This window comes from Erinaceus europaeus (assembly GCF_950295315.1).
Source record: "Erinaceus europaeus chromosome 5 unlocalized genomic scaffold, mEriEur2.1 SUPER_5_unloc_2, whole genome shotgun sequence".
Classification (NCBI taxonomy): domain Eukaryota; kingdom Metazoa; phylum Chordata; class Mammalia; order Eulipotyphla; family Erinaceidae; genus Erinaceus; species Erinaceus europaeus.
The window spans coordinates 55,312-76,797 of record NW_026647113.1 but is presented as its reverse complement, the minus strand read 5'-3'; the positions used below and the strand labels follow the sequence as shown (position 1 = coordinate 76,797).

Genomic DNA, 21,486 nt, shown 5'->3' with positions numbered 1-21,486 from the left:
TTCCAGATCCTCCAGCTGCCAGGAGTTCCTAGGAGAGGGGGATTGCTCAGATATCTCACACTTTCCCTTTCTTTGGAGAGGAAAAAGAAAGGGAGGTTGGGGAGAGAGAGAGAGAGAGAGACTGAGAGACTGAGAGAGAGAGACTGAGAGAGAGAGAGAGAGAGGGAAAGGCAGGCACCAGAGCGCCTGCATCCTGGGGGCTTCCCCCGGCGCTATGAAGCCCCCCACGTGGTGTGACGGCTGGCACCTGGGGCTTTGAGCTTGACAAGGCCTGTGCTCCACCGGCCCCACTGTCTCTTTCTGACGGGTCTGCTTCCTCCAGAGCCGAGCTGAAACCTGACCCCCGACACCCTACCCAGCACCCAGTCAGAACATTCTAGAATACCGCGGCCCAGACCCCGGCTGCAGCATGCTGGGTGTGGGAGGCTGCGGCCCCATGGCCTGGCGGGTCCCAGCCAGGCCTCCAACAGCGGCATTTTCCCCCTGACCGCTGGGCCGGTCCCGCTGGCTTCCGCCCAGGGTGGTGGGTGGGGCGCCACCCACTAGGCTCCCTGCTGGGCTCTGCAGAAGGACCCGTCCATCCGTCCCACTGCCCCCTGTCCCCGCTACATCCCATTGTCCCCGTCCCCACTCCTCACGGGGACAGTACATGGTCATGTGACCCCTGCACCTGCCAAGCCACAGGCTGGCCACGGGGTCCCCGTGTGACCTCCGAGGGCGGGAGGTGTTTCTCGGGCCCTGCGAGGACCCTGGGGGCCCCCTCCTCAGTGGTGCCCTGGCTCCAGCCCTCCAGGAATGGTGCAGGGTTCAAGGGGACCTTCCTTGTCACTCCCCGTGGTCCTTGGAGCCACAGACACATTATCAGAGAGAGAAAGAGAAGGAGACAGAGACAGACAGAGAGAGGGAGAGACACACACACAGAGCCACTAGACTGTCTCCCAGGTGGGAGTCGGGCGGTGGCGCAGCGGGTTAAGCGCACATGGCGCAAAGCGCAAGGACCGGCGTAAGGGTCCCGGTTCAAGCCCCCGGCTCCCCACCTGCAGGGGAGTCGCTTCCCAGGCGGTGAAGCAGGTCTGCAGGTGTCTGTCTTTCTCTCCCCCTCTCTGTCTTCCCCTCCTCTCTCCATTTCTCTCTGTCCTATCCAACTACAATAATAATAACTACAATAAATAACAAAAAAAGAGTATCTTCCAGGAACAGAGGAAACAGGCAGCATCTGACTTCTCTTGGCCTGCCAGCCGGCCAGCTGGAGAGAGGAGGGTGTGGGGTTCTCCTCAGTTCTGGGAGGACACACCCGGTCACCAGCGACTGGACTCTGCTGTCCTAGGCTCTGCCTCAGGCGGGAAGGTGGCTTAGGAGGACAGGGAGGTCAGAAAGCAAGTCACCAGATCAACAACGGTAGAGAATGTCCCATCCTCCGAAGGGGGGTTGAATAACATACTCTGTCTACCACCTGAGGAAGATGGGTCCTGAAATTGTTGAAACTGATGGGCTGGAATGTTCCCAGCCGTGACCACGGAATGCCAGCTCAGACCTACAGGGATGCAGAGGTCACACAGGCTCCTGTGCGGGATATGGGCCCCAGATCAAATCTATGGGGTTTACAGTCAACAATATTTATACACTTTCCCCGTATTTGGGAGCAACTCTCTGCCCTGATCCAGCTGTCTGGTCCTTTTTCCAGCCATGACATCACCTCCCCAGACAATAACTTAGGCCCACCTGCGTATCAGAGGTCAGGCTCAGGCAAAAACTAATAAAGTCACAGGCCCTTTGGAATAGACTTAAAATAGGCCTACTAGCTATTTCCAAAACGGCGAACTCAAATATTCTTCTGCAATATTCTAGCTTTTAGGTTCATGATTCGTCAATAACTTGTATAGCTTTATATGTTAACTCTTTTTTAAAAAAAATATTTATTCCCTTTTTTTGACCTTGTTGGTTTTTTATTGTTGTAGTTATTATTGTAGTTATTGATTTCGTCGTTGTTGGATAGGACAGAGAGAGATGGCGAGAGGAGGGGAAGACAGAGAGGGGGAGAGAAAGACAGACACCTGCAGACCTGCTTCACCGCCTGTGAAGCGACTCCCCTGTAGCTGGGGAGCCAGGGGCTCGAACCAGAATCCTTAATGCTGGTCCTTGTGCTTTGTGCCACATGCGCTACCACCTGGCCTCCCAGTCTAATTTTTTTAAAAATATTTATTTATTCCCTTTTTTTGACCTTGTTTTATTGTTGTAGTTATTGATGACGTCGTTGTTGGATAGGACAGAGAGAAATGGAGAGAGGAGGGGAAGACAGAGAGGGGGAGAGAAAGACAGACACCTGCAGACCTGCTTCACCGCCTGGGAAGCGACTCCCCTGCAGGTGGGGAGCCGGGGGCTCGAACTGGGACCCTTACGCCTTACGCCGGTCCTCGTGCTTTGCGCCACCTGCGCTTAACCCGCTGCGCTACCGCCCGGCTTCCTTCCTTCCTCCCTCCCTCCCTTTCTCTTTCTCTCTCTCCCTCTTCCTCTCCCTTGCCCTCTCTCTCTCCCCTACCCTTTCTCTCTCTCCTTCTCCCTTTCTCTCGCTTCTCTGGGGCCTCGTGTGTGCACACCCCACTGCCCTGGGCAGACTTTCTCAAGGAGAGTGAGAGCCCCGAGGCTTCCCGGGGCCGGAGTCCTCCTGTTGGGGTCCATGCCTGGCCCAGAGAACTCTCTCCAGCGACACCCCCCTTCTAAAGGGGGCTGGGCGATGGCGCACCTGGCTGAGCACACACATTACACAAGGGCCTGGGTTCGAGGCCCCGCTCCCCACCTGCAGGGGGGAAGCCTCACGGGCTGCGGAGCAGGGCTGCCGGTGTCTCTCTGTCCCTCTGTCCCTCTTCCTTCTCAATTCCTCTCTGGCTCGTCAAAATGACGTAATAAAGACAAGTTGTTCATACAGGAAAGAGAGGGGGGCCTGCTGGTGTGGGGACACAGAGCTGCACCCTCAGCTCCCCCAGCCTGTCACACCCGCTGGTCTCTGAGAAGCTGAGGCCTGTGATGCCCAACAGGGGGCTCAGGGGGGAGAGCGTAGGCCCTGGGTTCGATTCCCAGCACAGCTTATGGCTGGGCAGGGGGCTGACTTTTCTCTCTCACTCTTATTAAATATTTTATTTATTTATTTTTAATGAGAGAGAGGAGAGAGAGAGAGAGGGAGAGAGAGGGAGAGAGGGAGAGAGAGAGAGAGAGAGAGAGAGAGAGAGAGGAGCTCTGCTGAGCTCTGGCTGATGGCGGTGGTGCTGGGGACTGAACCTGGGACCTTGGAGTCTTAGGCAGGAAAGTCTTTGCAGAACCCCTGTACTTTCTACCCCTGCCCATAAATCAATTATTCTTAAAGACAGAGCACTGCCTTGTGCTGGGTGAGCTGGGGAGTCCTCTCTCTCTCTCTCTCTCTCCCTCTCTCTCTCTCTCCCTCTCTCTCTCCCACTCTCTCCTCTCTCTCTCCCCCTCTCTCTTCCTCTCTCCCACTCTCTCTCTCTCTCTCTCTCCTCTCTTTCTCCCGCTCTCTCTCTCCACCAGTGGCCAACCCCCCCGTCCCTCCTCTGTCCATGTCTCTTCACTTCCAGTGTCCTAACTGACCTCCCTCTCTGACGTCAGCAGCAGGCCCACAAGCTCGCCACAGGGGGGGTGAGCGTGTGGACGGAGGTTTGGGGTGAGGCGCCAGGACCCCACTCAGCACGAGAGGACGCGACCCCCAGCCCCGGCAGTGGGTGGCAGGCCAGGCCAGGTGAGGCAGAAGAAGGCAGACACAGGTGAGCCCGCGCTCAGGCGGGCAGACAGCCCCTGCACTGAGTAAAGGCCCGAGAGGACCGGAGGCAGAGCCGGGGCTGGGCGGACGGACATGGTGGGCGAGAGACGCACACGGAGACGGGTGAGCCCTGCGACCCCATGCCGAGGGGGGCGCGGGGGGCACGGCTCTTGTTCTGGGCGCCATCTCTCTGATGTCACCGGGGCTCCTGGCCTTTTCATGTCTCCCCTTGAAAGGGAGACATTCCGGAGAAATCCTGGAGTGCCTGGGACACACCCCTCAGGATTAGAAAGGGCTCGGCGGCCGGGCAGGGTCCTCTGATCTCCCCGCTGCCCTGGGATCTGAGGGGTCTGAGGATTAAGTGAGATAGCGGCCCAGAGACGCCTTGGGAAAGAGCAGAGACAAGGGCCTGGCTTTGAAGGGGCGGAGGAGGACGAGATACGGGGAGATACGGCCTCCAGACAAGGGCCAGGACTGCCTACCCTCTCTGGGGGGCTCCGGGGCAGCTTAGCCTTCAAAGGGCCCGTGGGCCCGTCCCCCGCCCGCCCCGGCCTTGGCGTGCCATCCTCTGGCCTTCCCGGCAGGCAGACATTCCAAGGAATGGGATTTCTCAGGAATTCCATCCTTTCAAGCAGAGACATCAAAAGGCCTGGTAGCCTGTTGACTCAAGGTGACATCAGAGGGGAAGTGTTCGCAGAGCAAGAGAGGCGTTCGGACACTGGGCTCGGGGTCCCTCATTCAACGTCTTGGGGACTGAAGAGACAACCAGCCCAGCCTCCTCTCTCCCTCTCTCTCTCTCTCTCTCTCTTTTCTTTAAGGCATCTTTTAAAAAATCTTATTATCTTTATTTGCGTATTGGACAGAGACAGCCAGAAATTGAGAGGACAGGGGCGATAGATAGAGAGATAGAGCTAGAGAGAGAGACACGCAGCCCTGCTTCACCACCCGTGAAGCTTCCCCTATGCGGGTGGGGGCCGGGGGGCTCGAACCCGGGTCCTTGTGCACTGTAACATGTGCGCTCAGCCAGGCGCGCCACCCCGCGGCCCCCCTCTCTCTTTTCTTTGTCGGTGACTCACACTGCTTTACAAAATCACAGCGACGGGGCACAAGTCCGCCCGCGGCCACCCCCAGAGCTGTGTCCCCGCTCCCTCGGCTGGAAGCTCCAGCAGTCCTCCCAGGGCTGCAGCCGGGGGCTGACCATTACTCCTGCTATCACCTGCCTACACTGCGTAGATTCCCCTCTTTATTTTTTATTATTACTGGATAGACAGAGGGAGGAGATACCGCAGCCCTGCTTCACCACTCAGGAAGCTTTCCCCCTGCAGGTGGAGGCCAGGGGCTTGAACCCGGGTCCTTGCGCCCCGTCATGTGAGTGTTTACCCGGGTGCGCCCCAGTCTGGCCCTCGTTCTTTTTATTTTTTAAGGCCCCACCTTCTCTCCCTTTGCAAGACACACCTACACCTGTGACTCCATCCAAGTGTCCCTCCTTTTCCCTCTTCTCTCTCTGCGTCTCGATGGAGTCGGGGCTCAGGGCCCTCTGGTCACCTTCCCCTGACATTTCTCCCCCTCTGGGAGCAGGGACCCAAATTCTTCATGGGGAGCAGAAGGTGGGAGTTCTGGCTTCTGTCATTGCTTCTCCGCTGGACATGGGTGTTGGCAGGTGGACCCACACCCCCAGCCTGTGTCTGTCTGTCCCTAGTGGGGCAGGGCTCTGGGGAGGGGAGGCTCCGGGATCACACGGGTGAGGGCGTCTGCCCAGGGAGGCCAGGGTGGCATCATGGCAGCGTCTGCAGCTTGGTGGCAGCCTCCTATCTCTTACCTGCCTGCACCTCAAGCATGACCGGTGTCGCTAGAAGGGGAGACTCCCAGCTCCGGCTGCACTCAGTCCCGAGAGGACCCACCAGAGCTTTGGGGGATATCCTGCCCTCCCGTGTCTCCTTCTCCAAAACAAGTCTGAAAGCAGCAGGCCACACCAGCTACTCAAATAAATGACCTCATGTAGAAAACAATTTCATGGCTGGGGTCACATGGTGGCGTCCCTGGACGAGGGGCCTGGGGCAACTGGACCTTACTGGGGATGGTTGTAACTGAAGTGTGTGGGGGGGGGACGGGGGGCTGTCTCTGCCTCCCTCCAGCCTCCCAACTCCATCCCTCTGAGGAGCTGAGGTGAACTCCACTCCAAAGCTGACGGGTCCGGGCTCTCACACCTCTCACACCCTCACAGAAAGATGGACATCCTCACAGAAAGATGGGTTTCCTCACAGAAAGATGGTTTCCTCACAGAAAGATGGGTTTCCTCAGAGAAAGGTGGGCGTCCTCAGAGAAAGATGGGTTTCCTCACAGAAAGATGGGTTTCCTCACAGAAAGATGGGAGTCCTCACAGAAAGATGGGAGTCCTCACAGAAAGATGGGCATCCTCACAGAAAGATGCCCTCACAGAAAGATGGGCGTCCTCACAGAAAGAGGCCCTCACAGAAAGATGTCCTCACAGAAAGATGGGTGTCCTCACTGTTGTATGCCCTGCCCACCCTCGTCCCCCTAAAGTCCAGAGCTTTCTGTCCACACGTCGCAGGAGGAGGGAAGCAGGGAGCCGGCGAGGCCTCCCTCTGTGTCACCATCTCTGTCCCGCTGGAGACACCCGCGTGGGTGCAATGCCTGACTGATTTCACTTAATCGTGGCAAGATGAGATGAAACAGGAAAGAAAAATTAGCCGAGCTGGGGGAAGATGGAAAGAGAAGCAAAATCCTACTGATTTGTTTATACAAGCATTTCTTCAACGGGAACATTCCAAAGTTTTTTTTTTTTTTTTTTTTTTGAGGAAATGTTCTTAGTTATTTCAAAGGAGAGAGCTATTCACAGGAGAGGGGGAGAGAGAGTGAGAAAGAGAGAGAGAAGGGAAGGGAATGGATGAGAGAGGGGAGAGAGAAAAAAAGACTTTATGGCTCCTGGAGATGCCGCCATGACGCCACCCTGCCCTCCCTGGGCAGACGCCCTCCCCTGTGTGTCCTGGAGCCTCCCCTCCCCAGAGCCCTGCCCCACGAGGGACAGACAGACACAGGCTGGGGGTGTGGATCCACCTGCCAACACCCACGTCCAGCGGAGAAGCAGTGACAGAAGCCAGAACTCCCACCTTCTGCTCCCCATAAAGAATTTGGGTCCAGGATCCCAGAGGGGGAAAAATGTCAGGGGAAGATGCCCAGAGGGCTCTGAGCCCCAACTCCATCAGGACCCGGAGAGAGAAGAGGACAAAGGGAGGGACATTTGGAAATAGTAACAGGTGTAGGTGTGAGTTAGAAAGGGAGAGAAGGCAGGACCAGAGGGAGAAACGGGCAAATATATGTAAATATCAATAGTTACGGAAATAACAGCCCGTATCTGTGACCGTGGGAGAAGCAGTGCCATTCCCAGTGGAGGGGACGGGGACACAGCTCTGGGGGTGGGGACGGCGTGGAATTAGTCTCCTCTTAGCTCTTATTTTTGTAAATCAATCCTTAATAAGAAAATCAAAAAAGGACGCTCAGAGGTAGCAATAGGTATAGGTGTGACTTAGGAAGAGAGGGCAGGACCGTGGGAAAAACTGAGCAAACATATAAATATCGTCGACGGAGAAACGACAGTCAGCCCACGTCTGTGACCGTTCCCGGTGGAGGGGACGGGGACACAGCTCTGGGGGTGGGGACGGGGTGGAGCTGTAGCCCCGCTAGCTTTTGTAAATCAGCATTAAATCCCTAACAGGAAAATAAAAAAAGAATCAGAAAGAGAGAGAGAGTCCGCCCGTATCTGTGACCTTGGGAGAAGCTGTGCGGCTCGCAGTGGAGGGAGGGCAGGGGCCACGGCTCTGCTGCTGGGGTGCTGGGGAACCGGGCCGCCGTTATCTCCCAGTTTTGGGAATCACTAATAAAGAGAAAAATAATAAAGGAGGAACTTCTGGCTCTTGCAGAGTTTTCAAGCTGGTTCCGAGCAAACACTCTGAGGGCTTATCAGGAGCAGGGCCCTGGGCCTGGGCCTGACTCAGCTGGGATTAAGCGTCTGCTGCTCAGCTTTTCAGCACCGTGGCTGCGGACGGAAGGCAGCCCCTTGCCTGGGGCACCGCACGCATGCCAGCACCCCAGCACCCAGCACCCCGGCACCCTGGCACCCAGCACCCCGGCACCCCAGCACCCCAGAACCCCGGCACCCATCACCCCAGCACTCATCACCCATCACCCCAGTACCCCATCACCCATCACCCCAGCACCCCAGCACCCAACACCCATCACCCCAGCACCCATCACCCCAGCACCCATCACCCCAGCACCCAGCACCCATCACCCCAGCACCCATCACCCAGCACCCAGCACCCAGCACCCCAGCACCCATCACCCAGCACCCAGCACCCCAGCACCCCAGCACCCATCACCCATCAGCCCAGCACCCATCACCCATCACCCCAGCACCCATCACCCCAGCACCCCAGCACCCATCACCCATCACCCCAGCACCCATCACCCATCACCCCAGCACCCAGCACCCATCACCCATCACCCATCACCCAGCACCCAGCACCCATCACCCAGCACCCCAGCACCCATCACCCCAGCACCCATCACCCCAGCACCCATCACCCATCACCCATCACCCCAGCACCCATCACCCATCACCCCAGCACCCCAGCACCCCAGCCAAAGCTACGGCAGGTGGCCCCAGCCAGCAGTCCCCACCGAGAACTGCACGCGCATTCTGCAGCCAGCAAATGTCAGGGAATGAACCCCAAAGAGAGTCATGGCCCACGCTCCCAGAGAGGAAGCTGTGAGGGGGGCGACCAGAGGGCTCTGAACCCCAACCCCAGCAGAACTGAAGCGTCTGTCGCCGGGAATCTTGTTTTCATCCTGTCACTGAAAGGGGAGCCAGACGCTGCTTCTCTTATCTGAGAGAGAAGAGGAAATAAGGGAGGACGCTGGCAAGTAGCAACAGGTGCAGGTGCAACTCAGGGAGGAAGAGAAGGCAGGGGGGTAAATCCCTAACACACACACACAGCTCTAGAACTCACAGCCAGCCCACATCTGGGACGCGGGGGGACCACTGCGGTTTCCAGGGGAGGGGAGGGGACACAGAGCTCTGCGGGTGGGGACGGCGTGGAGTCAGACCCCTGCCAGCTTGTAACTTTGTAAATCAATGTGAAATCACTCACAGAAATAGAATAAAGACAAATCATACAGAAGAGAGAGAATGTCAAGGCAATGGAAGAGGGCCTTCCCAGCACGGGTGCAGGAGCTGAGTTCAGGATTCAGGTAACCGGGGCAGAGAATTCCAGGGACCTCTCAGGGGCTGGGCTGACCCCCAGGGAGAGTCCCCACTGAGGTGACGGGGCAGGATGGGGACGTCGCCCTCTCACCTGAGGCTGAGAAGGGTATCCGTGAAAAGCCTGGCACCCCTGGGCCCAACCGAAAGCCAGTTTCAAACATCTCCTGGGCACCAGAGAAGATAGCTCAGCTGGTGGAGTGCAGGACTGGCAAGGCCGAGGCTCCAGGCCTGATCCCTGGCACCCTGTGCTGATGGTACTCTGGCTTCTCTCTCTCTCTCTCTCTCTCTCTGGAGAGAAATAAACCTTTACGGGGTTCTCCGGGGCCCTCAGGCTGCTGGGGAGAAAGAGGCAGGAGGAGCAAAGACTAAACACATCACTCCTGCCAGGGTTCCAGGACCTCAGGGCTGGGAGGAGAGAGGTGGGTGGGCTTCCCCAACGAAGGGGCCTGGGGAGCCCTGAGCATGTGGGAGCCTGCCCCCTGCCCCTCCCCCCCCCAGCCAAGTCCCAACCTGCAGGGGTGAGGGAGGAGGGACAGGACACAGACTCACTGAGCTCAGAAGAGGTGGCCCCCGGGAGGGGGTGAGCAGAGAGACTGGGGCATCTTGGTCCCTGCCCAGCCCCCACCCCACCCGCCTGTGCTCGAGGCCTCCCTCCAGGCTCCCCCCCAATAGTCCCCCCCCCACATGACTGGCCATGGAATTTTCCAGAAGACTTGGTTTGAATCTCAGAGGCTCAACGCACGACTGACCATCACCCAGGGGGTGCAGTGTCCCCTCTGGAGAAGAAGGTTGCCCAGCCCTGCCCTGGCCATCTGGACGGAGCACGGGGCCTCGGGGAGGGGCTCGGACGGCGAGTTGGGGGCTCTCCCAGCCTGAGAGGCTCAGCTCAGTGCATATGCCCTGCTGAAGGCTAGGGTCGGGGCAGAAGGCCCCCCCTCCCCGGAATGTCCTGCCCACCGGCTTCTGTCTGTCTGTCTGTCTGTGTGTCCTGAGAGCCAGGCCTCAGCGCCCAAGCTGCCACCATTCCTGGGGGCTGGCTCAGTGTCTGTCCCTGGCTTCCTCCTGGTCATGGGGGGGGGGGTCTCAGAGGGGACGCTGGGCCTTCCGGTAACACGCGCCCTCTACCCGGGTCCATCGTGGCCACCCAGCCCTTCCCGCTGGGACCGGAGCGGTGGCCATCCTGACCCCTGCTCACTGGAGCCCGGGCTGCCCACCCTGCAGGGGAACGGCACTTACTGAACTGGGCCAGACACTGGGGGGACCCAGCACCCCGATACAGGTGGCCATGGGGGTGTTCCGAGGAGACACCCCAGATGGTTGTCTCACCTCCCTTCACCCCAACTTTGGTATCACTGGGGTACCGGCCTCCGGCTCTGAGGAAGGTGATCCCTCTAATCCTGGCGTGCAGATTCTGGGGGCTCTTCCTGGCTCCCCAAGCCTCCCTTCTCTGCGTCCCTCCTGAGGCACCCTGACCTGAGACCTGGGGTCACCTCTGTCCCCCTCTCCCCCAACCCAGAGCACCCATCCCCCTGGGTGGGGAACACCGGCGGGAAAGGGGGAGCAGAGTGTCTGCAGGGCCCCACTTATGGGCCATCCTTTCTCCCAACCTGGTGTCAACCTTGGTGATCTCATGGCCAAGAGGAGACGCCCCACCTGGGAATTAGCATTCCCGCAAATGTCAACTCTGCATCATCCTGAGAAGGAGGGAGGTTCTGACGCAGACTCACGATGGTGGCCCTTGGAGGAGGGGCTGGAGGGTGGGGACAGCCATTGTTCCTTGGGGTCTGAGCTTCACAAAGGGAAGATAAGAGGTATCTGGAGGTGTGGTGGGTGGAGGGCGGCCTGACAATGGGAATGTCCCTGTGATGTCTCCCCAGGAGGAGCCCCCCCGGGCAGGTGGCTGGGATGACACACTCACTCCTATCTCCCAGACCAGCAGGGAAGCCGCAGTCTGGACCCAGGTACCCCAGCCAGAGGACAGGGACAGGACTGTCTGGAACGTCCCTTCTCCCACACGCCCTAGGCAGGGCATCAGTGCTCTGCGTCCAGGTCTATCTGAGGAAATTCACTAATTTTTAACACCCAGAATGTCTCAAAAGGAAGGTCGTCCAAGGTGCCTTTCCCCGAGGCATGGAGAACAGCTGCCCTCATCTCTCCGCATTTGGTCTCTGGGGACGGAACCCAGGGAGCCGGGCCGAGCTCCCCAATACACAGCCCCCCTCCTCTGTTCCGACTCCAGACCGGAGAAGAGCGGCTTTGCAGAGCTCTGCACCAGAGGACTAGGGAGACCCCCGTCTCTCCCCCCCCCTTTAACTGAACACACTTGCTGTTCCTACAACACGGAGGAGGGGGGCCCGGGGCTGGTCTGGGGGTGGGGGGACCCACTTTCCAGCCACCCACCCGGCTCTTCACCTCCCAGGCCAGAGTCCACATGCCTTTAGTCTAATTTCAGCAAGGAGCCTCTGGATTGAATAAATAAACTGGCCAGCTCTGTCGTCTAATGCCTGTCCCACACCAGTCAGTGTAGCCAGACATTTCTTTCTAGAATTCTTAGAGTCCACTCAGGTGAGTGGCGGCTAGCTGAGGGTTCATCCATAAGTGACCATAGGGACGCCCAGAGGGGCGGGAGGGGACTGGCCTGGCCTGGCCTACGGGGTGAGGGTCGCCGTCTCCGGGCTGGTTCGTCTCCCCTCCTGCGGGAGCAGCTTAACAGGAGAAGTGGCGGGGAGGTTCCCCTGTGGTGTGGGGGTCCTGGGAGCTGAGCTGTCTGGCTCCCGGGCCCTTCCTAGACCCCAGCTGGACCACATCCCCTCAAACCCGCAGCTCAGCTTCTCAGAGAGGCTGTGAGAACAGGAAGCCTCCTCTCCCCAGAAGTCCTCCAGGGCTGGGAGAGATGCCATATGTCATCTGAAGGGGGGGGTGCCTGGGATGGGTACCAAGAACCATTACTCCACCCCACCCTCCGCTGCCAGCTGCCTTTTCGGGCAGGAGTGAGTCTGGCCAACATCACGGTTTTGGTTTTACTTTCTCAGTGGCTCAGGCTTGGTGGCCTTGTCCCAAGAGCCCAGGCTGGCACTGTGCCCCTCAGCAGACGGGCTCACCCGTCCGTCCGCCCTGTCACCCTGTCGCCCCATCTTGTCCAGCTCACGCCGCCCGAGGGGGCCGCACACCCTCCCGGATGGTTCCAGACCCTTTGTCGTTCAGTCCTTGTTTTGCAATGGGAAGGGGACCTGGGTCCAAACACAGTGACTAAGAGGAAATCCTGGCGGAGCTGAGGTTGGGGTGTGGGGCGAGGGGGCAGGGAGGCAGGCCCTCAGATAGCAGGGTACTGGGACACAGGACAATGAGCTAGGAAGGAAGGAAGGGGAGGGGGCGGCATTCCTCCTTGGAATTCCAGCCGGAACATTCCTTGCCGGCTACCCGGGTATCTCCTGGGATGTGCGTGGGCGGTGGGGTCTGAGTGTGCAGCCAGACAGCCAAGGACCTTCCAGAAGAGGGGCACGGGGGCTGTGCCCTCCGTTGGCGGGGGTCTGTCCCCAGGCCTCTTGGGAGGCCTCAGCAGAGCCTCCGGTCTGGGAAAGGTCCCCTCACGTCTTGGCCTGTCTCCAGCTATGCTTCCTCCCTTCCCAGCACTTCTCCGGCTGGAGGAAGCAGCTGAAGGCTGCCACTGTCAGGGTCTCTGCCCCACCCCAGGGTCCCTGTGTTCCCGCAGCCAGGTCCTGAGGCCACAGACCCCCCCCCCAACCATCTCTCTCTCCTCCAAACTGCAGCTGAGCCCCCTCCCCATGGTGCTGAGGTCTCTGTCCCCAGGACAGGGGGACGACCAGCTGCCCTGAGCTGGGTGACAGGCTGAGGTGCTGAAAAGCCAGCAGACAGCACAGCTGACTGTCTCTCCATCGCTCCGTCAGCCTGTCCTCCTCTGTGTCCGTCCATCCACCCATCCATCCATCTACCTGTCAGTCAGCCACCCATCTGTTCATCCAACCCTCTATTTCCCCTTCTCCCCATCCATCCTTTTATCTCTCCATCTAGCCATCTACTTATCTATCCATTTCCCCATCCATCCACCCACCCACCCACCCACCCATCCACCCATCCATCCATCTACCCATCCATCCATCCATCCATCCATCCATCCATCCATCCACCCACCCACCCACCCATTTCCCCATCCATCCATCCATCCATCCATCCATCCATCCATCCATCCATCCATCCATCCATCCACCCACCCATCCATCCATCCATCCACCCACCCATCTACCCATCCATCCATCCATCCACCCACCCACCCACCCATCCACCCACCCATCCATCCACCCATCCACCCATCTACCCATCCATCCATCTCTCTACCTCCTCCTCAACCGCCCCCCCCCCCCAGCTGAGGTCAGGGGTTCTGGCCAGTCTGCCACCTATGTGCCTCACTGGCTTTGGCTTCTGGAATGTTCTCTCCCCTCAGAGCTTGCAGGCTGCAGATAAGGCGGCTTAGCTGCAGGGCTGCATAAGCCTTTGAAGTCAGCAGGCCGTCTGGGAACAGAGGCCTGGAACCTTCCCTTCCCTGGTGGGGCAGAAGCCCTGGCTGTGAATGTGGCAGCCAGAAACCCCCAGCCCCCAGCCCCCAGCCCCCAGGACTCCTCCTGCTCCCCCCCCCCTTGGGCTCTGCCTCTCCTTACAGCAGCCATCACCACCTGGCTTTCATTTCAAAGATGTCTGTCTCCCACCCGTCCGTCTGTCCGTCTCATTCGTGCGCTGTGGTGTGCAGGGCTGGGTTCATCTCGCCCGTGTCTCCACCTCCCTCCTCCTCCCTCTCCGGGCACAGAGCTCGGCCTCATGTACCCACGTGCCCCGGTCACAGGCCCACGCCTGCTCCTCCTGGGCCCTGGGGCACAGTCTCTGGGTGTGGACTGGGCAGTCTAGCGCAGTGGTAAGAGCCCAGGGCGTAACGGGCCATGACTCAGACCCTTCTTGCACGTGTGTGTGTCTCCTCAGCTGCTCCTGGGCCCTGGGACACCTGCTAGGAGACTATTTTTTTGGGGGGGACCTTGTTCCTTTCTGGAAGCCGGGCCAGTGGCCGGGGCGGGGCAGGGGGAGAGGTGAGGAGACAGACCAGGACCCTGTCGGGGCAACCCTGCAGGTCCCCAACGTCAGCTGCAGGCCCCAAAGCGCCCAGCCCACAGGCTTCTGGAGTTCCTCCCAGGGAGGCCGTGTAGTCCAGCCCCCCCCCCCCCCCCCCCCCGCCCACAGCATCCACAGGGGCGTCCCTGGTGTGGCTAGAACCGGCCTGAGGAGACGTGCCCATGTTCCCTCAACAGCCCAGGATCCCGTTCTGGCCACCCAGCCAGCTCCAGGTGGTGCCGTGGGGGAAGCTGCAGCCCCCCAGCACCCAGCACCCAGCTTCCCTGCCACCTCGGGCCTCGGGGGACCGTGCCCAGCAGGCCAGTCTCAGAGCCTCCTCCCGGCAGGCACCCAGCCGCCACCCTCACCCCCACCCCACTCTGTGGCCTTCCCTCTTCGCTTCCTGTCATTCGCTCTGGAACTCTGGCTCCGCGTTCCCCTCCCTGGCTCCAAATACACCCCCAGATGTGGCTCTCTGGGCTAGCAGAAGGCCTTTCACACTGGCTGTTTTGAGGTGCGGGGCACACCCCTTCTTGTTCACTGAGGCCAAGTCCCACAGCCCCCAGGGTCTGGTGTTGCAGGACATGGGGGGGGGGGGCTGCGTCTCCAAGCACAGGGGAGGCCCCCTGGTGTCACCCTCCTTCTCAGGGGCTGGGCTTTGAGTCATGGGCTATGGGAGCAGAATTTGGGGGACCACTGCTCCCCATTCCTCAGTCTCCAGAAGCTGGTGGAAGGGGAGAATGTGCAAAGGGTCTGCCTGGCCCGGAAGCCCACCCATTTCGGCTTGCTGAGCACCCCACCCCCCAAGAAAAAGTGAGGTCAGGGGTTCTGGCCAGTCTGCCACCTATGTGCCTCACTGGCCTTGGCTTCTGGAATGTTCTCTCTCCTCAGAGCTTGCAGACTGCAGATAAGGTGGCTTAGCTGCAGGGCTGCACAAGCCTTTGAAGTCAGCAGGCCGTCTGGGAACAGAGGCCTGGAACCTTCTTTGCCCTGGTGGCGCAGAAGCCCTGGCTGTGAATGTGGCAGCCAGAGACCCCCAGCCCCCAGCCCCCAGGTGGGGCCGCTGTAGCCCCTGCCCCCGCAGGATACAGAGTGAGCTCAGGCCGAGGGAAGCCCCCCTCACCTGGACAGTCGGCCCCCCCACCATGGAAGGTACCCCTGACCTCCTAGAGCCCTGCCCAGGCGGTGGGCTCCCCAAGCCACGGTCAGGCCCCTGAGAATGTCTGCCTCCTTCTCGCCCTTTGGAAGACCCTTGGAGGTACCCCTGAACCCCGCTCTGGGCTCCCCATCTTGGGGTCAAGTAGAGAGGAGGACGGGTCTACTCTGCCAGTCTCCTCAGAGCTGGGAAGAGGCCCCCATCCCTCATGCTGACCCTGGGCTGAGGGTTCAAACCCCCACCCCGCCTGCAAGGGAACTACACGTTGTGTGTCTGTTTCTCCGTCTGTCCACGGAGCTATGGTCAGAGTGGGCCAGTGCCCACACACCACCCACACGTCCACATGCAGGCCCCACTGACCACTGGCCCCACTGACCACAGGCCCCTGCTGACCACAGGCCCCACTGACCACAGGCCCCTGCTGACCACAGGCCCCACTGACCACAGGCCCCACTGACCACAGGCCCCTGCTGACCATGGGTCCCTACTGACCACAGGCCACACTGATCACAGGTCCCATGACCACTGGCCCCCCTGACCACAGGTCCCACTGATGACAGGTCTCATGACCACTGGCACCACTGATCATGGGCCCCACTGACCCTTACTGACCATGGTCCCATGTTGACCATGAACCCCGCTGACCACAGGCCCCTACTGACCACAGGCCCTTACTGACCACGGGCCCCTGCTACCACGAACCCCATTGACCACAGGCTACTACTGACCACAGATCCCAGACTATGGGCCCCTGCTGACCATGGGTCCCACTGACCACAGGCCCTTACTGATCACAGATCCCATGACCACGGGCCCCTGCTGACCACCGACCCCACTGACCATGAGCCCCTGCTGACCATGGGTTTCACTGACCATGATGATAACCACCGACTCTGCTGACCATGGGTCCTACTGACCATGGACCCCATTGACCATGGGTCTTGCTCACCACGGACTCCATTGGCCACAGTCCCACTGACCACAGTTCCTACTGACCACAGGCTCCACTGACCATGGGCTTCAGTGACCATGGGCCCTACTGACCACAGTCCCCACTGACCATGGGCCCCAGTGACCATGGGCCCCAGTGACCATGGGCCCTACTGACCATGGGACTGACTGACCACGGGCCCCACTGACTACAGACCCTGTTGACCCCAGACTCTGCTGACCAAGGGCCCCACTAACCATGGGCCCCAGTGACCATGGACCCTACTGACCATGGAACCAACTGACCATGGGCCCCAGTGACCATGGGCCCCACTAACCATGGGCCCCAGTGACCATGGGCCCTACTGACCATGGAACCAACTGACCATGGGCCCCAGTGACCATGGGCCCCACTAACCATGGGCCCCAGTGACCATGGGCCCTACTGACCATGGAACCGACTGACCATGGGCCCCACTGACCACGGGCCCCAGTAACCATGGGCCCCAGTAACCATGGGCCCCAGTGACCATGGAACCGACTGACCATGGAACCGAATGACCATGGGCCCCACTGACCATGGGCCCCACTAACCGTGGGCCCCAGTGACCATGGAACTGACTGACCATGGGCCCCACTGACTACAGACCCTGTTGACCCCAGACTCTGCAGACCATGGGCCCCACTGACAACTGTCCCTGCTGACCCCAGGCTCCGCTGACCACAGGCCCCCCTGACCACAGTGCTCCCAGGCCCAGGACTGCTGACACCACACTCAGCCATGGTGCCCGGACTCCCAGCCCCCTGGAGTCCAGTCAGGGTCTGAGCTGTGGACCTGAATCCTAAGTGGCGCCAAGCTCAGCCGGGCCGTCTTCTCTCCCGACTCAACTGCTCGCCATGCCTGAGCTGGGCGAGGGATTTGGGGTGCCTGCGGCCCAGCAAAGGAGGGGCTCACTTCCTGTCCGCAGTGGGGACATAGCCAGCGCCTGCCGGTCCCAGAGGAGCTGCTGGTCCCTCGGGAAGGACGCTCGGGACCAGGGCCGCGAGGGCCGGTACACACTCAGCTCCGCGTGGGCTGAGGCCCAGCTCACAGCTCTCCACCGAGGCCCCAGGGCAGGCTCTGGAAGGCCAGTGGGCTGGACAACACTGACCGGTCTGCTGCTCTCCCTTCACTAGGCCCGAACCGGAACATGGAGAGGCAGAAAGCCAGGCTGGGGTCTCTCTCCCCCTCCCTCTCTCTTCATTTATTCATAAATTTATTATTTATACTACTGTCAGTTCAGGGACTCCATCCTCCAAAGCTGACTTTTTCAGACAGAGACAGGAAGAGAGAGAGAAAGACACTTTTCATTGCAGTGGGGGCTGGGGCTCGAACCCACTTCCACTGCATGACAGAGCACACTTCCTCCCTCCCTGTGAACCGTCTCACCAGCCCTCTCTCACTGTTCTGAAAAGATTCACTCACTCACTTATTCACTTAATTCATTATTGCTTTTTTTTTTTTTTTGGATTTATTTATTTATGAGAAAGATAGGCAAAGGGAGAAAGAACCACACATCACTCTGGTACATGTGCTGCTGGGGATTGAACTCAGGACCTCATGGTTGAGAATCTAAAGCTTTATCCACTGTGCCACCTCCTGGACCACCATTATTGCCCTTTTGAAAATACTTTGTTTCTTGAATAAAGACAGCGAGAAATCGAGAGGGGAGGAGGCAGAGACAGAGAGACCCCTGCAGCGTGCTGCACTACTCGTGAAGCTTTCCCCCTGCAGGAGGGGACCAGGAGCTTGAACCCGGGTCCTCTGGTTCTAGTAATTTTTCCTTTTATACTATGATATTATTTTCTTAGATTTTATTTAAAAAAATATTTATTTGTTTGGTAAGACAAAGAAACGGAGAAAGAAAGGAGAGACAGAGAGACACCTGCAGTCACTTGTCAAACTCCCCCTCTCCAGGTGGGAGCTGGGGCTTGAACTCGGGACTTTGCGCATGGTAACGTGTGTCATGCCACCGCCTGGCCCTGATTTATTTGTTCATGGTGAGAAAGAGGGACAGAGAGAGATGGGCCCAGAGTCCTGCCCAGCCCCTGCACCCGCTGTCCTGGGTCTGGCCTGCAGCTCTGGTGTTGGGACAGGCCAGGGCTCTCTCCCCATCAGCAACCCTGACACCCCAATCCTGGACAGCCCTCACTGCGCAGCGACCAGGACAGACCAGTGACGGGACGTCCAGCAGACCACAAGCGCCTCTTCCCACGGGAAACACAGCATGGCTGCCCAGCAGTCACCCAGGGGCCGGTCACCTCAGAGTCCCCACACACCCCGCTGTAGAGGCTGTCCAGCCCGGGCACCACGCACACAGCAGAAGCGGCTGGCCTGCCGCGGTTCCCAGTCCCCACGTGAGAGACAGGAGCAGGGACGGCACTGGCCCGGCCGCCACCTGCCAGAGGGTCACTGGGGGACAGGGCCTGGTGGGAGCTTCTGCCTCCTTACCCACAGTCTGCCACGGCTCCGGCACCAGGGCACAGCCACCCCTGGACTGTCCCCGAAAGTGTCCCCAAGAGCCATTCTGCCCCCATGGCCCCGCCAGGGCCTGGCTGTTTGCGGGGGGGGGGGGGGCGCAGAACTGGGGTTCCTGAAGCTTCCCCGCCAGCTCACGTGGGAGGCTCCAGCCTGAGCTCAGGCAAGCACCCTGCAGCCACTCGGGGTTCCTGAAACTGGGGGTCTCGCCCCCGCAGCCACCTGGGGGGTCCCAGACATTGGGGGAGGACGTTTCCAGGGACCACTTGGGGTTTCCAAAACTGGGTGCCCCCCATGCCAACATCCACCTGGGGTCCCTACAAATGGGGAGACGCACCCTGAGGTCATTCGGGGTCCTCAGAACTCGGGGCGCACGAGGCAGCCACGACCCCCCTCCCCACCACCCGAGTCAGGACTCACCGCCAGCGCGCCGGGGGCCAGGAGAGCCAGAGTCACGGTTGCCAGCAGCAGCCGCCACCTGCGGGGACAGGGAGGTGAGTGGCCCCGGGGTGGTGGGGTGGTGGGGTGGTGGGGGACCCCCAGTTCCCGGCCGGGAGGGGGAAGGGGCGGCTCACCTTGGCGGTGCGACTCGGCCCATGTTGCCGGCCTGGCTCCGGGCTCGGCCGGTCTGCTGGGCTGCGGGGCGAGAAAGCGGGTGAGTGAGGAAAACGGGGTGACCGCCCCCCCAGGGGCTCCCGCCCAGGCCGCACCCCAGCGTGCAGGGGGAGGGGTCCGTGCGCACTTGGATGGGTCTGGGGGCTGGAGAGACCCGGTGCCCCTTGCAGGGCCTGGGGGGTCCTCGGGCCTGGGGGTCCCCAAGCAGGGCCTGGGGGGTCCTCGGGTCTGGGAGTCACCAAGCAGGGTCTGGAGGGGTCCTCGGGTCTGGGGGTCACCAAGCAGGGCCTGGAGGGGTCCTCGGGTCTGGGGGTCACCAAGTAGGGTCTGGGGGGGTCCTCGGGTCTGGGGGTCCCCAAGCAGGGCCTGGAGGGGTCCTCGGGTCTGGGGGTCACCAAGTAGGGTCTGGGGGGGTCCTCGGGTCTGGGGGTCCCCAAGCAGGGCCTGGGGGGTCCTCGGGTCTGGGGGTCCCCAAGCAGGGCCTGGAGGGGTCCTCGGGTCTGGGAGTCCCCAAGCAGGGCCTGGGGGGGGGTCCTCGGGTCTGGGGGTCACCAAGCAGGGTCTGGGGGGTCCTCGGGTCTGGGGGTCACCAGGCAGGGCCTGGGGGGGTCCTCGGGTCTAGGGGTCCCCAAGCAGGGCCTGGAGGGGTCCTCGGGTCTGGGAGTCACCAAGCAGGGCCTGGGGGGGGTCCTCGGGTCTGGGAGTCACCAAGCTGGGCCTGGGGGGTCCTCGGGTCTGGGAGTCACCAAGCAGGGACTGGGGGGTCCTCGGGTCTGGGAGTCACCAAGTAGGGTCTGGGGGGGTCCTCGGGTCTGGGGGTCCCCAAGCAGGGCCTGGAGGGGTCCTCGGGTCTGGGGGTCACCAAGTAGGGTCTGGGGGGGTCCTCGGGTCTGGGGGTCCCCAAGCAGGGCCTGGAGGGGTCCTCGGGTCTGGGGGTCACCAAGTAGGGTCTGGGGGGGTCCTCGGGTCTGGGGGTCCCCAAGCAGGGCCTGGGGGGTCCTCGGGTCTGGGGGTCCCCAAGCAGGGCCTGGAGGGGTCCTCGGGTCTGGGAGTCCCCAAGCAGGGCCTGGGGGGGGGTCCTCGGGTCTGGGGGTCACCAAGCAGGGTCTGGGGGGTCCTCGGGTCTGGGGGTCACCAGGCAGGGCCTGGGGGGGTCCTCGGGTCTAGGGGTCCCCAAGCAGGGCCTGGAGGGGTCCTCGGGTCTGGGAGTCACCAAGCAGGGCCTGGGGGGGGTCCTCGGGTCTGGGAGTCACCAAGCTGGGCCTGGGGGGTCCTCGGGTCTGGGAGTCACCAAGCAGGGACTGGGGGGTCCTCGGGTCTGGGAGTCACCAAGCAGGGTTGGTCTCCACCCAGGCCGGGCCCCAGGGTGCGGGGGGGGAGGGGTTCCGTGCGCACTTGGGCCGGTTCGCGGTTCTGGGCGCCCGCGCCCTCCCCCGCCCGTCCCTGCTCGCGTGTGGGCGCCCCCGCCCAGGTCCAGGCCGCGCCCCGGGGTGCGGGGAGCAGGGTGGCGGGGGGCGCGTTCCCCTCGGCGGGCTGGGGGCGGGGGATGCGGCGGGGCGGGGGCGGGAGTTCGTGGCCGGCGGGGCCCCGGGGTTCGCTCACCTGTGCGGCTGCTGGGGGCGGGGGTCCAGCTGGGTCCGGGGGTCTTGGGGTTCGGGGTTCGGGGCTCGGGGCTCGGGGTCCGGGGCGCGGGTGCGAGCGCGGCCGGCGGGCGCGGAGGCTGCAGAGGCCGGGGCGCCGCCGCCTTTAGGCGCTCGCAGGACCCACCCCCCGGAGGCGCCGCCCGCGCAGGGGAGGGGCGGGCGGGGGGCGCCAACAAATTGGGGCGCCCGCGGGCCGGCCGCAGCCCAGAGTCGCCGCCAGCATGGGGCCCCGGCCGGGCCTGAGGCTGCTGCTGCCCGCCGCCCTGCTGGCCCTGGCGGCCGCCAAGGTGAGTCCCTTTGTCCCCGGCCCGCCGCCGCCTCCGCCACGCCGCAGACAGACGCCGGGGATGCGCCCCGGGGCCCCTTTGTCTGCGCCGCGCCGGGGTCTCCCCGGGGACAGGGCGCGCACGCCGCCTCGGGGCTCGAACCCGCAGCCACCTGCCCGGGGTC

The 21,486-nt window shown here is 61.4% G+C and overlaps 1 protein-coding gene across 1 annotated transcript in view; it reads right to left on the bottom strand.

Annotated features, from left to right (window-relative positions):
* Positions 1–19,376, bottom strand: part of COL4A2 (collagen type IV alpha 2 chain) — a 91,822-nt gene extending 72,446 nt beyond the window's left edge. Inside the window, exons 1-2 of the mRNA XM_060183779.1 lie at positions 19,354–19,376; positions 19,199–19,256 (exon numbers count right to left, since the gene is read on the bottom strand). Of these exons, the coding sequence (XP_060039762.1) occupies positions 19,199–19,256; positions 19,354–19,376 (81 nt within the window). The remainder of the gene's footprint in view (positions 1–19,198; positions 19,257–19,353) is intronic.
* Between the last annotated feature and the right edge of the window lie 2,110 nt (positions 19,377–21,486).